At 44.9% G+C, this 14,828-nt stretch overlaps 1 protein-coding gene across 9 annotated transcripts in view; it reads left to right on the top strand.

The window, feature by feature from the left end:
• The first annotated feature begins 1,448 nt into the window (after nt 1-1,448).
• Nucleotides 1,449-14,828, top strand: part of MARK3 (microtubule affinity regulating kinase 3) — a 107,666-nt gene continuing 94,286 nt past the window's right edge. For all 9 annotated transcript variants that reach the window (XM_082647090.1, XM_082647085.1, XM_082647089.1 and 6 more), the window contains exon 1: nt 1,449-2,092. In XM_082647090.1, the coding sequence (XP_082503216.1) occupies nt 2,042-2,092 (51 nt within the window). In that variant the 5' untranslated portion in view covers nt 1,449-2,041. The remainder of the gene's footprint in view (nt 2,093-14,828) is intronic.

Raw genomic sequence — 14,828 nt, 5'->3', positions numbered from 1 at the left:
TTGTGCTCACCCACATTTCACTTGAACTGTGTGAAACACACATTTAACTAACAAGAATTCAACCATCTCTGCTTGGCCAAAGAGGGAGAAAGAGAAGGACATTTTAAACAGGGCTGTCCTTGGCCCAGTGAACACTTTCCTGAGAGGGAGAGATGCAAGCCCTGACTGCATCTTAGTCCTCACATGGGAATGATTCTGGTGTTTAAAGACGTATATGTCTCACAGAGCAGGAAATGTCCCAGACATAGCAAGAGGAGTCACATCCTGGGGGACCAAAAGAGAAAACATTAAAAATAGAAAAAGAAAAGCAAGACATACCCACTACAAGGGCTTATCTGTTACGAAAGTTTTAGGATATAGGTTCAAATCCCAGCTTTGCGGCTAACCAACTTGGGTACTTTGGTCAAGTCACTGTAACCTGTTTAGACTTGGGATCACAAGGTGTGTCTGTCCATCTTACAGGGTTACTCTGAGGCTTAAATGAGGTAACATGTAATGTACCCACAAGGTAGACTCTCAGTAACAGTTCATGTTACTCCAGACCATTCCGCTCTTCCTCCTCAGAACCCTGCACCAAAGCATTCCATCCAACGCTGGCTCGGCTCTAGGCAGGTCCTCGGGAGACATTCAGAGGCTCCAGAGCAAGGAAGTCTTCTAGGGGAGGTTCCATTTCCAACGTCCCAGTCTGCAAGCGTCCACCGAGCTCCGCCCCAAGGTGGAGCATCCGTCCACTGAGCATCTGAGCATCCGACCCGGGGTTTGAAGTCTGGTTATAAATCCCCTACAGGCATTTACGCGGTGATCCCAGGAGGCTTCTAGGGCTCCCCGCCACCTTCTAGCGCTCTTCCTTACGAAAGGCTTTTAGCTGGGTCCGGGTCCATCTCCCTCCTGACCGCGAGCTCCTTGAGGGCAGGACGCGTCTGCCGCCTTCGGGATGCTGAGCCCAGCCCCGGCTGCTCAGAGCCGGAGGCAGGAAGGGTGATTTGAGTCCTCGGCTCCCGGGTCACCGTTAACGATGCAGGAACTCGGCTCCTCCCCACAGCCCCGGCCCTATAATTGCTGTTATATCTCGATTTGGGGCAGCGCGGTCCCAGCTTTTGAGGGACGCTACCTCAGCTTTTGCATACAGCAGGCCCTCGATCAACACTATAAGTATCAATCCAGCAGTCAAGCTCAGGCCGCCGCCCAGGGCCGTTTGCCGGCTCTTTCACGGGTGCCGCGTGCTCTGGACGCTGGGAACCCGCCGCCCCCGCTGCCCGCCGGGACCCGCCAGCCCTGCCCAGCCTCGGGCGCCGCCCCCTCGGCTCTAGACCAGGCCGAGTCACCCCTAGCAACAGCAGCCGGGCCAGCTTCCTCGGGCCGCGCTAATTGGCTGGACTCCGGGAGGCGACGGTGCCGTCACTTCCGGCATCCGGAGGCAGCAAAGGAAGCCGAGGGGCGGCCATCTTGGGTCCGTGAGGCTCGGAGGTGCTGGGGGCGGCGGTGTCGGTGGCCACTGGGCGGAGGCTGAGGCGGAAAGCGAGCCGGAGGGAGAAGAACAGCCGGGTGCAGGCGCCGCCTCCGCAGCCCCATCCATGGTCGGCGCCCGCAGCCCGCGGGGACCTGTCTTGCACTCCACCTCCTCCACATCCTCCTCTTCTTCAGGGGCCGCCGGCGGCGCTGTGTGGAGGCTCCGGCGCTGAAATCCGCGGCGCGACGGGCGGGGGCGGAGGAGGAGGCGAGGGGGTCCGGGCCCGCGGGGCGCCCGGAGGCGCGGGGACGCCAGTGGGCCGACCCGCAGCCCGCCGCCGCCGGCCCGGCCCCGCCACCGCCGCCCGCGGGGCTCCTCGGCGCGGCCGCCGGGGCCGGGGGAGCATGAGCCCCGCGACCCGCCGGGGGACGGCCCGGGCCCGACCCGGGATCTAGACGGCCGTGGGGGAGGGGAGCCGCCCTGCAGCGGCGCCGCTCCGGAACCGCCGGGCCCTCGACGCCGCTTCTCCGGCCCCCGGGACCGCGCTGATTTGTTTCACCCTCGCGTTGTGCAGAAGTGAAGTGAAGTAAAATGTCCACTAGGACCCCGCTGCCGACGGTGAATGAACGGGACACTGAGAACGTGAGTAACCTAGGCGACTGCCCCGGGCCAGGTCTGCGCGCGCCGTCCCCGGGAGCGCGGCCGCAGCCCTCGCCTCGCCGCCGACGGGTCCCCAGGCCGCGGCGCTCTGGGCCCGGTGGACGGCCATGGGCCCCGGGAGGCGGCCTCGGCGGCCCGTTTCCCGAGCGCGCGGGCCGGGGAAGTGCATCCGCGATTACGCCGGGGGCTCGCTTCGTAGCGAACCCTGAGGGCTGCAGCGTGGCCGGCCGGTGGCCGCGCGGTGGTCTCTCCGAGCGTGTGTCGGGTCCCCGCAGTGTACAGGGCTTATTTCCACTAAATTCACCTTTTAAATTAGGTAGGCATCTCATGAGAGGCTGTCGGGTTAAAAACACGTTTGTGGTGTTGATTAAACGCAATTGATTGGATCGAGTGGACTGTCCGTCATGCCTCGTTCTTTAAGTTGTCTCGAACTAAATTTAGTGACAGTCACTAAACTAAGTGACAGTCACTAAAACTAGGTGCGCACTGAGGAATCTTCTCGGCCCCCTTCGATGCAACTCCGAAGCTGTTCAGAAGTTCTTGGAGAGAGCTAAGACTTTGTCGAGGAGTAGCCCCGTTTCCGTACGAATCTGTTTTGAAGGAGCTGGTTAAGCACATTTCAGAGGAGGATGTGTAGTCAAGCAGCCCTGCCACCCACTGCCTAGCGGAGGGCCACCCACTCTGGGCTTAACTTTCCCCCTTCCCCAAAAGAAGTTGGCTTAGATGAGCTCTTAGGTCATTCTGGCACTCACATTCTGTGATTCTGTAAAAGGAACCTTTGATTTTGTTCACGGAAACCTTTTCAGAAGGCCAGGAACAGCAAGCAGTTTTAGGGCCTGACAACTTGTAGTAGAAATTCCACTGGAGAAATGTTGACTCTGTCCAAGTGCATTCTGAACTCTTCTCTAGCACTGGCTTCAGGACTGTTCCAAGCTACCTGTGAGTTGTCTTCTGTTAAAAACAAAAATATCTAAAAAATAACTCGTAAAGAAACTTCACTGGCCTTTTATTTTAAGTGTTATGAGGTAATTCCTGGCAAGAAAATGCTATCACTTAGGAAAAGCTTCCTGGCTCTGCCTGTTTTCATGCTTTCAATTACGTCCTGAGACCTTGTGGCCTAGTGGTATCAAATGCCTTCATTTTAATCTTCAGAATGCCACTTGTTTGCTGGATAGCTGTCAGATGATTTAATCTGTTTATGTAAACCTTGGTCTAAGGCATCCCTCCAGTATATTAAGGTGTGGTATTTAATGCTCTTTAACCTGGTAAATAAGTGGTACAGTGGTGTATGTTCCTTTACCTGAGATGGATTAGAAAGTTACATAAAAAGTAGTAGAAAATCTAGACTAGGTGAGTCAGTGAACTTATTTTCTCATAGACCCTTTGAAGAACCTAATTCTTACTTCATCATTTTGTTGTTCTTTGACTACCCTGTCGGGCGGAGCAAGCAAAAAAGTGAGTTGATTAGCTTTGATCATTGACTTCCATTGCAAAATCTTACATTGAACCAGAGCAGGAGCTCCATACTTACTGAATAAACTGAAGCCAGAAACAATCATAGCAGGTTTGTTATAATGAGGGATTTACACCAAATGGGTCTTTACCTTGTTCTCTGTTGAATTTGTTGAATTATGGTGTAGTCTTTTTGTGTCGTTAGGAATTACTAACTTTAAAAACAATGTAGGGTATGGAGTATGCCTTTATTCTCATGGAATGTATTTAAAATTGAATTTTTGACAGTGCTAAAATAGAGGTTTGTAGCACATCATTGCATTAGTTCACCATGCCCTGTTTTTAACTCCGGCATTGACATGTTCTGGAAGTAGTTGTGTATCTTTTACAGTGTGGTGCCCTTGTGCCAGTGTTACACGTCTGGCATATACCATATTATTTACCTACCACTACTGAACTGCTAAGTGTTAGACTTCCTGCCAATCGAGTGATGAGGGTTCAAGAATGAATGGGAGTTCTCAGTCTGTTGGGCATCTCTTTTGTTAAAGTTGGGTGTATTGAGATAGAACATTCCCTCTTTTTAAGTGTACAGTTTGATGAGTTTTGACAAATGTATAGTCACATAATCACTATCACGGCCAAGTTAGAGGATGTTTCCATTGCCTAAGAAGGTCCCTTGTGTCTCTTTACAGTCAATCCCCTCTCCCTTCCCTCAGCCCCTGGCAACTACTGATCGGTTATCTGTCTCTATAGTTTTACCTTTTCTAGAACGTTTTTAAATGGAGTCAGAGAGCATGTAATCTTGTGTGTAGCATCTTTCACTTGGCATAATGCTTTTGAGATTTATTCATGTTTGTGTGTGTATCAGTAGTTCACTCCTTTTTATTGCTGAGTAGTAATGAACTCATTGTTTGGATGTACCGGTTTTTTTAAATCCATTCACCAGTTGATGGACATTTTGGCTGATATGACAAATAGCTTTGTCTTTATATTTTGTAAAAAGACTCTCCATTTTGCTTACCCTAGGAATCTTATTTAAATTTTAAGTAAATATAATTGTGGTAAGAATTTTGCTTATAGATCAGGAATAATAAAAGGCAGATAATTTGCAAGAAGAATATTATCTTCATGCTAGTACACTACTCTATTTTCAGTTGTTTGATTTCCAGATGTGAGTATTCACCATTAGCTGATAGGTGTATAGAAAGATAAACTGGGGCTTCCCTGGTGGCGCAGTGGTTGAGAGTACGCCTGCCGATGCAGGGGACACAGGTTCGTGCCCTGGTCCGGGAAGATCCCACATGCCGCGGAGCGGCTGGGCCCGTGAGCCATGGCTGCTGGGCCTGCGCGTCCGGAGCCTGTGCTCCGGAACGGGAGAGGCCACAACAGTGAGAGGCCCGCGTACCGCAAAAAAAAAAAAAAAAAAAAGATAAAACTGTTATCAAATCATTTTAAAACTCAGAAGGACTAGTCAAACAGTCAGACCTAATGAGGATGTTGAGGCTCAGAGAGATGACAGGAGCTGCTTGTGACTACTCACTGTTTAGCAGCAGAGCCTGTACTAGACCTCAGGTCTCCATCTCAATCCTCTCTGCTTTTTTGTGTAGCAGACTGTTTCTCAAAAGCTATGTACTAATTATTCAACTAGGGAGATGTAGTTGTACCAATACACAGAGTATAATTAAAATTAGACTTCTAAAAATGTTTTGCTATGGAAAATTTCAAACAAATAAAGAGAATTTAATAAGTATTTATCAATGGTTCTCAACTGGGGACAATTTTGCCACGCCCCCCCCCCCAGTGGACATTTGACAATGTCTGGAGACATTGTTGGTTGTCACAACTGAAGAGCGTTGCTACTGACCAGAAATACAGCTGAACATTTTACAGTACATAGAACAGTGCCCCCTGGCCCCTCAACAAAGAAATATTTGGCCCAAAATGTCAAGAGTGCCAGGGTTGGGAAACCCTGGTATCTAGTTAGCCCCCACCACGTACTCAACAGCTTAATGACCAGACTTCTTTTATTTGTTCTCTCCCCAAGAAGCAAGCTCAGTACATCATATCATTTCATCTCCAAAGCTTTTAGAAGAGATAAACCTTCTTTAAAAAATGTAACCTTAATCCTTTATCATAATTTTTTAATATCAAATATCCAATCAGTGCTTGTTTCCTCAGTTGTCTTTTTTTTAAAAACACTTTGTTCAAATTAGAATAAATCTTGCTTCCATATATTATAGATGGCTAATATGTGAAACAAGATGCTTTTTTAAATTTATTTTTTAAATACTTCACAGATAAGTCTTTTTTTAAATAAAATATATATTTAGTTGCACCGGGTCTTAGTTGCGGCATGCATGTGGGATCTAGTTCCCTGACGAGGGATTGAACCCGGGCATTGGAAGTGCGGAGCCTTAGCCAGTGGACCACCAGGGAAGTCCTCAAGATGCTTTTTTTTTTTTTTGGCTGAGTTGGGTTTTAGTTGCGGCATGCAAGATCTTTCCTTGTGGTGCGTGGGCTCTTCGTTGTGGTGGGCGGGCTTCTTTGTAGTTGTGGTGTGCGGGTTTTCTCTTCTCCAGTTTTGTTGCTCGGGCTCCAGGGCACTTGGGCTCTGTAGTTTGCCGCACGCGAGCTCTCTTGTTGAGGTGCGCGAACTCAGTAGTTGTGGTGCGGGGCCCAGCTGCCCCACCGCATGTGGGATCCTAGTTTCCCGACCTGCGTTCCCTGCATTGCAAGGTGGATTATCTACCACTGGACCATCAGGGAAGTCCCCCAGGATGCTTTTTTTTAAAGGCAACAAAAAAGTTTGCATTTTAGCTTATGTTCTACAGTTGACTTGTATAGAGGTCATGGACAAATCCTGTTTGTGTACTGGCAAAATTAGAAATGTATTTTTCACTTACATTTCAAAGCATATGACATTTTGTAAGTAAGCCTGGGTTATTTGCCAAAGGTACTAGAGGTCCTGGAGGGCTTTGCCAATTTAGCAGCTCCTGGTGTGTGTGCACACCATGTACTTACTTATTATTAGTTAATGCAGACAGTCATCAGAATTCCTTATCTCTGTGAAATAAATAAACTGATGGTGTTATTGTCTAGCCAGCTGTTGGTTGTATGAAACTGTTAACCTGTTAAGATCTGACTGCCTGCTATGTGTATGACACTGTGCTAGGCGCTGTAGAGGATATACCTAGGAACCATATCACTCCCCTGCCTTAGGACTTCCTAGTCCCTGCAGAACAAAGCACCCTGAGCTCTGTGAAACTAGTCTGTAAACTCTCAAACTGGAACAAACACCACAGTCACCTGGAGGGCTTATGAAAGCACTGATTGCTGGGCCTCACCCCCAGACCTTGATTCTACCTTCGGGGCCCTAGAGTTTACATTTCTAACAAGTTACCAGGTGATGTTGATGCTGCAGATCCAGGAACCACACTTTAAAGAATTGCTATCTTAGTATTCAGTGAAGACTTGCTGACTAAACAGTGCTCCTTTAGATTGTATTATGACTAAAGAAAAGAGATTTCAATGGTTTCAATAACATTTTCAGTTTCTTTGAGGTTTTTTTTGTGTGTGTGACTGCATTGGGTCTTGCTGCGCGCAGGCTTTCTCTAGTTGCGGCAAGCAGGGGCTACTCTTTGTTGTGGTGCGCGGGCTTCTCGTTGTGGTGGCTTCTCTTGTTGCGGAGCATGGGCTCTAGGCGCACAGGCTTCAGTAGTTGTAGCGTGAGGGCTCAGTAGTTGTGGCTCGCGGGCTCTAGAGCGCAGGCTCAGTAGTTGTGGTGCACGGGCTTAGTTGCTCCGCAGCATGTGGGGTCTTCCCAGACCAGGGTTCGAACCTGTGTCCCCTGCATTGGCAGGCGGATTCTTAACCACTGTGCCACCAGGGAAGCCCTCCTTGAGTTTTTAAAGTTGGTTCTTTGTAGGGAAGTGTGGTTATGGAGAATAAAAATAGTTACTATTTTTGATCACTAACTATAATATCAGGCAACAATACTAAGTACTTTATATAATATTTCATTTAAAATATGTAATATGGGGACTTCCCTGGCGGTCCAGCAGTTAAGACTTCACCTTCCAATGCAGGTGGGGGTGTGGGTTCGATCCCTGGTTGGGGAGCTAAGATCCCACATGCCTCGTGCCAAAAAACCAAAACATAAAACAGAAACAATATTGTAATAAATTCAATAAAGACTTTAAAAATGGTCGACATCAAAAAAATCTTTAAAAAAATAAGTAATATGATTTCATTTAATCTTCCTAACTTCCAAGCACAACTATCTATTGAATCAAGGGTTTGGGCGTTTCTTAAAAAAAAGTTGATTTCTGAAGAATATTTTTTATTGGGTCAAAGTGTTTGGGAAAAGGTCTTATTCAATTACAGAGTTGTTTTCATTTCTTTTTTATGTAAATTAGATAAAGGTGGAAATTTTCCATGAGTAGAATATTGGTCGTTTTGATTGTGTAGTGCATGAGTATTTATATTGTAATTACTTATAAACGACTCATAAACAGTTTAATATAAATTAATAGTCCCGGTTACCTTTTTTTTTTCTTTCTTTCTTTTTTGCCTGCGTTGGGTCTTCGTTGCTGCGCGTGGGCTTTCTCTAGTTGCCGTCAGCTGGGGCTACTCTTGGTTGTGGTGCGCGGGCTTCTCATTGCTGTGGCTTCTCTTGTCGCGGAGCATGGGCTCTAGGCGCGCGGGCTTCAGTAGCTGGGGCTCGTGGGCTCAGTAGTTGTGCCTCACAGGCTCTAGAGCGCAGGCTCAGTAGTTGTGGTGCACGGGCTTAGTTGCTCTGCAGCATGTGGGATCTTCCTCGACCAGGGCTTCAACCCGTGTCCCCTGCGTTGGCAGGCGGATTCTTAACCACTGAGCCACCAGGGAAGTCCTAATAGTCCCTGTTATCTTTAATTTCAGAGAGGATTGTTCTGGATTCTAAAACGTAGCCAATTTTTTTTTTTTCGTCTGTGCCGGGTCTTAGTTGCGGCATGCGGAATCTTTTAGTTGCGACATGTGGGATCTAGTTCCCTGACCAGGGATTGAACCCGAGCCCCCTGCGTTGGGAGCACAGAGTCTTAGCCACTGGACCACCGGGGAAGTCCCCATAGCCAAATTTTATCCCTGGAATTTGTTTCCAAGCTGGAAGTAAGAGTCAGGGAGTACAGCCGCTTCTGATCACCACTGGGAGGACTGAAGCAGAAATTCACTTGTCTCACATCCATTTTAAACTTTCAAAATAAACAAGGAGAAAACAAATCTCTTCCCTGGCAATCTCCCAGCTTTAATGTTGTCTTACGTAGGAATTTAAAGAATGTGCTTGGAGTTGGTCTGCAAGTAGTAATAAGGGGTTTGTGCTGACCCACATGCACCTGCCTGAACAGTAATTGAGAGGGCAGAAGTTGGCACTGCAAGAAAATGACGTTTTTGGGGGGAGTCCAACTTTTTCTTCAAGCTAGAGTTCTTTAGCACTGCACTTTAGTCACCTGAGCTGCTTGGCCATGGTTAGTCTTATACAGTCTTATGCAGACTAGATAAGGCATTGTTTCTGTGGGTTACCTGGGATCTTGATGTTCAGAGTTGAAGCTTGAATAAAGCTTGAGATGTTTTGTTTGTATTTCATGCTAATAGTTAGGTGTTGCTTGGAGGTGGAGTTGAAATATTGTGGGGTTTGTATTATGGACATTTTACATGAAAATCTGTATTGGAAGAATTTAACATGAAGTTCAAGTAAGCTGAACCAAAGGTTTTATTCCAGAATTTTATATAACCCCATTCTTTCTGTAGTCAGTACCTTTATGACTTCATTGAGTACAGTAGCAGACTAGCATGAGGGTCCTGGAGAGGAACAGACCTAGAACCATTTCCTAGCACAGCCTTTTGCCCTTAGCCTTGCCATTCTTTGTCCAGAAGAATAATCTAAGCTGGGCAAGCAGCTTTTGTTGTTCAAGGTACTTGAGGTGTTTTTGATGGCATTCTGTTCACGTACTGTCTCCACCTCTTTCCTTGTCTTCCTTCCCTTGTGTAGCCCTTGCCTACCCTAGGCCTGCCTTGGTATTCATCGGCACGTGTTAGCTTTACTAGTGGAATGGATTAAAGGAACTTATATTTTCTTTTCTTAAAAGAAGGTTGCCTTCTAGACATTAAGGATATTCAATGATAAAGAACCTTCTACATACCATGGTAATGTATTCTAGTTGCTTTTTCCATTTCTGTTAATTTAGGCCAGGTGCTTAACATTTATATCCTGCTTATTGTATAGCTGTCCTACTTATTACTGCTGTGGAACTAGCCAGTCCACAACTTAGTAGTGTAAAACAACAGGTGTTTCACTATACTCACAGATTTTGTGTGAGGAATTCAGATGGGAATGGTTTATGGCTGGGACTTCAGTTTGGGGGAATAACGAAAGGCTGGGGGATTTGAGTAGCTGGGCTGGAAGATCCACATCCTAAGACCGCTTCTTCACTCACATATCTGGCACCTTGGCAGGTATTGTTAAAAGGCTGAGCTCAGCTGGGACTTGGCCAGAGTGGCTACATGGGCCTCTCCAGCATGGAGACTCCAGTGTGATCGGACACATGAGGTGGCTCGGTGTTTCAGCAAACAAGACAGAAGCTGCTTGCCTTTTATGACCTTGCCTCAGAAGTCACATAGTATCACTTCTGCCATTTATTCTTAAAACGTTAGAGCAGTCATGGGCACCCAGATTCAAGTGGAAGGGACATAGACCTTTCCCTGTAATGGGAGGTATGTCAAAGGCTTTGGGCTCATGTTTTCCAACCACTATAATAGTAACTCTTTGGGTTTATAATCTGACCTAGCATTTTTTGTGTGACCTTGGACAAGTTATTTAACTTCTTCATGCCCCAGTTACCTCATCTATAAAGTGGGATTGGTAGTAGTAATGACCTCATAGGACTGTTATAAGAATAAGGTCTTCCATGCTGTGGCCTCCCTTACCTCTTTGTCCTCATCTCCTACCTCTCCGCACCCACTACATTCATAGACCCAGGTGTCTTCTTGCTGTTCTTTGAACACACCAGGGACACTCCAACCTCAGTGCCTTGACATTGGCTCTTCTCTTTGAACACTTTTCTTCCAGATATCCACATGGCTAACTGTCTCACCTTCTCCTCTTTTCAAACATCAGCTCAGTGAGTCTTACTCTGACCATCTGTGGCCCTCCCAACCTCCCTAATCCTGATCTGGTTTTTTTTTCCATTGCATTGTTACCTTTAACATATTATATAATTTGCATATTTCTTATGTTTATTGTATTTTGTCAGTTTTCTCTGGTGTACTGAAAGCTCCCTGAGAGCAGGAATGTTTGTTTTGTTTATTAATACTATTTCAAATACCTAGAACATGCTGGTCATTTATTACAGATGAAGAGTAAATAAATATTGCTCGAATTAGTGATTAAATGAGACAATATGTGTAAAGCATTTAGAATGGTGCCTGATTCATAATAAGTAATAGCTAAATGTTAGCCATCATTAGTGGTTTGTTTACTGGTCTTTTCATCTCTCATCTCTATGTTGTCATTTCTCTCATTTCTAGTGTCCTGTATCTTCAGCCTCTTCCCTCAGTAGTTCCAATGAATTCATCTTCTTTCTCCTTTCTTAAAACCTCAGATAGCTTTCTTAAAGGGAGGCTTGATGGAAAGAGTCTGGGCTTAGAAGTGAGGGATAAAGTGGGAGCCTAGGACTGTGGTTGAGGGAGAGATTCTGAAGACACTTCTGAGGAATAGTGGACCAGATGAGGAGCCAAAAAGTAGGAGCAACAAAACATAAGAGAAATTGGGATTTGGAGTTACAGGTTTGTGTTTGAAACCGGTCTTCAAATACAAGTCACTTAACTATGGGCAAGTTAATTACTTGTCTGTGCTTCATTTAAAAAATTTTAATAATTAAAAACTTTAATTGATATAATCAACATATAACATTGTATTAGTTTCAGGTGTGCAACATAATGATTTGATATTTGTATATTTTGTGAAATGATCACCACAATAAGTCTAGTTAACAGCTAACATCCATCTCCACATATAATTACAGGCTTTTTTTTTTTCTGTTCATGAGAATTAAAAAATCTCTCTTAGCAACTTTCAAATATATAATACAGTATTACTAACTATGGTCACCATGCTGTATATTACATCTTTTTTATTTAACAAAAGAGAATAACACCATCTATTCAGGGCTGTTGTGATTGAAGAAACTAACATGTATAAAGTGCTTGGCCCAGTCTACTCCATATAATGGGGGTTCTTCAAATGTTAATTCCCTCTTGAGATAGCTTTTGTAGTGTTATTCTAGAAAACTGGATAATCTAAACTCTTTGGTTTAGTATTCAAAGTTCTTGACCCACTTCTCTGTCTTTTTTTTTTTAACTGTTCACCTATATAAACTTAACACTACAGCCAAACAATTCTCCTTGGCTGTCTCTTCATCTAGCACTTTCACAGCTGCTGGTTGCCAGGTCCTGTGTACTAAGAATACAGAGATTAGATAATTCTTACCCTCAAGGAGCTCATTGTCAAGTACTTTAGTGTAGGAATTAACTAAGCTAAGCAAGGGGATGCAAGACAGAGAAGTACCAGCCTAGTCAAGAACATAAAGGTAAGAAATTGCCAGCAATCGTGATGTCAAGGAACTAAAGCCATTTTGTTTTTCAGTGTTAGTGGCATATGAAAGAGTTGTGAGAGGTGAAACTGGCTAGACTTGAAGGTTAAGGGAGGTTCCCCGTCTCCCCCCCCCCCAATCCCCCAAGCTTTTTAAGCTTTCCTTGTGCTGGTGCCTGGCTTGAAATGGCCTTCATCTTTCATTAGAACTCTACTACTTGTCCATCAAAGTCTCCATCCCTTTTTTTCCTTCATCTCGCCCAAATGTGATCATACCCTCTGAGTGCTTAGAGCTGCATTGTCCAGCACACGTGGCTACTGAGCACTTGAAATGTGGCTAGTCTGAATTAAGATGTCTTGTGAGTATAAAATACATACTAGATTTCAAAGACAGTATGAAAAAAGGAATGTAAATCTTACTCTTTTTATATTATGTGTTGAAACATTTGGGAATATATTGGGTTAAATAAACTATTATCAAAATTAACCTATTTTCATGGTTTTTTTTAAATTTATGTTATTTTTTATTTTATTTTTGGCTGTGTTGGGTCTTCATTGCTGCGCGCGAGCTTTCCTCTAGTTGTGGCGAGCAGGAGCTACTCTTTGTTGCGGGGCGCGGGCTTCTCATTGCGGTGGCTTCTCTTGTTGCAGAGCATGGGCTCTAGGCGCATGGGCTTCAGTAGTTGTGGCTCGTGGGCTCTAGAGTGCAGACTCAGTAGTTGTGGCACACAGGCTTAGTTGCTCCGCAGCATGTGGGATCTTCCCGGACCAGGGCTCGAACCCGTGTCCCCTGCATTGGCAGGCGGATTCTTTTTTTTTTTTTTTTTTTTTGGCGGTATCCAAGCTTCTCACTGTTGTGCCTCTCCCGTTGCGGAACGCAGGCTCAGCGGCCATGGCTCACGGGCCCAGCCGCTCCGCGGCATGTGGGATCTTCCCAGACCGGGGCACAAACCCATGCCCCCTGCATTGGCAGGCGGACTCTCAACCACTGCGCCACCAGGGAAGTCCGGCAGGTGGATTCTTAACCAGTGCACCACCAGGGAAGCCCTTTTTATGTTTTTTTAATGTTGCTACTAGAAAATTGCAAATTTCATGCATAGCTCACAAATCTATTGGATGGAGCTTGGAGTATTCACGCTCTGATTTTCTCATGGGGCGGAGATTGCCCCTTGTTTCAGTTACTGTTCCCCGTGTTAGCTCCCCAGCTAGATTATGAGTGTTAAAAGTTTGACACCATACTTTTCTATTTCTTTTATCCCATTATAGTGCCTGCTACTTAGTAAGTGCTTAGCATATAATTAACTGGTCAAAAGCTACCAAGTCAAAGTTTTCTTTAGCCACAATTTATTTGTGCCTTATTCTTCTGAGGATTGGTCAAGTAAATTATTTTTCAGTTTATTTCATTACTATGATAGTTCACTTGCTATGCCAGTAATAAGTGTTTTATTACAAGTGAAACCAATTTGAATTTAAGCATATGAACAATAATAGTTCCCCTTTCCTATTATTCATATTTTTGGAAACGTTTTCATAAACTCAGCTGCAAAAGTCGTATCTTTGATCTGAACAGTGTGAGGCTGTTCTCTTGCTTATTTGTTCCTGTTAATCCCTATATGTCATTTTCCTTATCCTTCCAACAGTTACTGTTCTAACATTTTAATATATTGTCATGTGTGTACATGTATGTGTTCTTAGAAGTGTATGTTTTGTACTTTGTGTAAATATTGCATAGTCTCATCTATGCATCGAATCTGTTGCTTCTAACTGCTGCATAGCACTCTGTGGTATGAGTCCTACCACATTTTACCTACTTTCTGGGGTAGACTACCTGCCGCCTCCCCCCTCCCCCCATGCAATGCAGCAATGAATATCTTCATACATGTCCCCTTGTGGAGCTGTGTAAGAATTTCTTGGGGATGTGTAGCTAGGAGTGGACCTCTTGGGTCACAGGAAATGTCAGATAGTGCCAGGTTGCTCTTCTGGATGGCTCTATCAGCCCACCCTCCCGCCAGTAGTGCACAGGGGTTTTTGTCTCCTTGGTTCCTCCAACATTTAGAATTGTCCAGCTTTCTAATCTTTTTTTCCAGCCTACTAAAGTAGTTTAATGTGCTGCTTCATTATTAACTTGCATTGCTCTATGGTTTTTAGTATGTCTATATATTCCTTGGCTCTGGGGGCCTTCTGTAAATTGCTGCTTTTCCTTTGTCCCTTTTTCTATTTGGTTGTTGTTTATTTCTTGTAGATTCTTAGGTGTTCCTTGATTTTCTAGATATTAATCTGATGTAGGTTTTAGACATTGCATGTATCTTCTGTCATCTTTCTATAAGACCCTTATTGGACAGAAATTCTTAATTTTGGTGTAACCACCGTTTGCCTTATGTTTGTGCTTTTGAAGTTTTGCTTAAATGCCTGGCTCACAAGGATATATTCTCTCACATTTCACATTAACCCTTTATCATTTTACTTTTCACATGTAGATTTTTTAATCCCTCTAGATTAAAAGGGAGGCTGCCTTTTGTGTGTGGACTTAGGTAGGGATCTAGTTTTATTTTTCTCTGTAGACTGATACCGTGAACCAGTTTTCCCACTGCTATCCATTCAGTGGTCCATCCTTTCCCCACTGGTTTATAGGACTGCTTTCAT

This window comes from Grampus griseus, assembly GCF_964374135.1.
Source record: "Grampus griseus genome assembly, chromosome: 2".
NCBI classification, from domain to species: domain Eukaryota; kingdom Metazoa; phylum Chordata; class Mammalia; order Artiodactyla; family Delphinidae; genus Grampus; species Grampus griseus.
The sequence above is the reverse complement of the archived record's forward strand: the minus strand, read 5'-3'. Positions and strand labels throughout refer to the sequence as shown.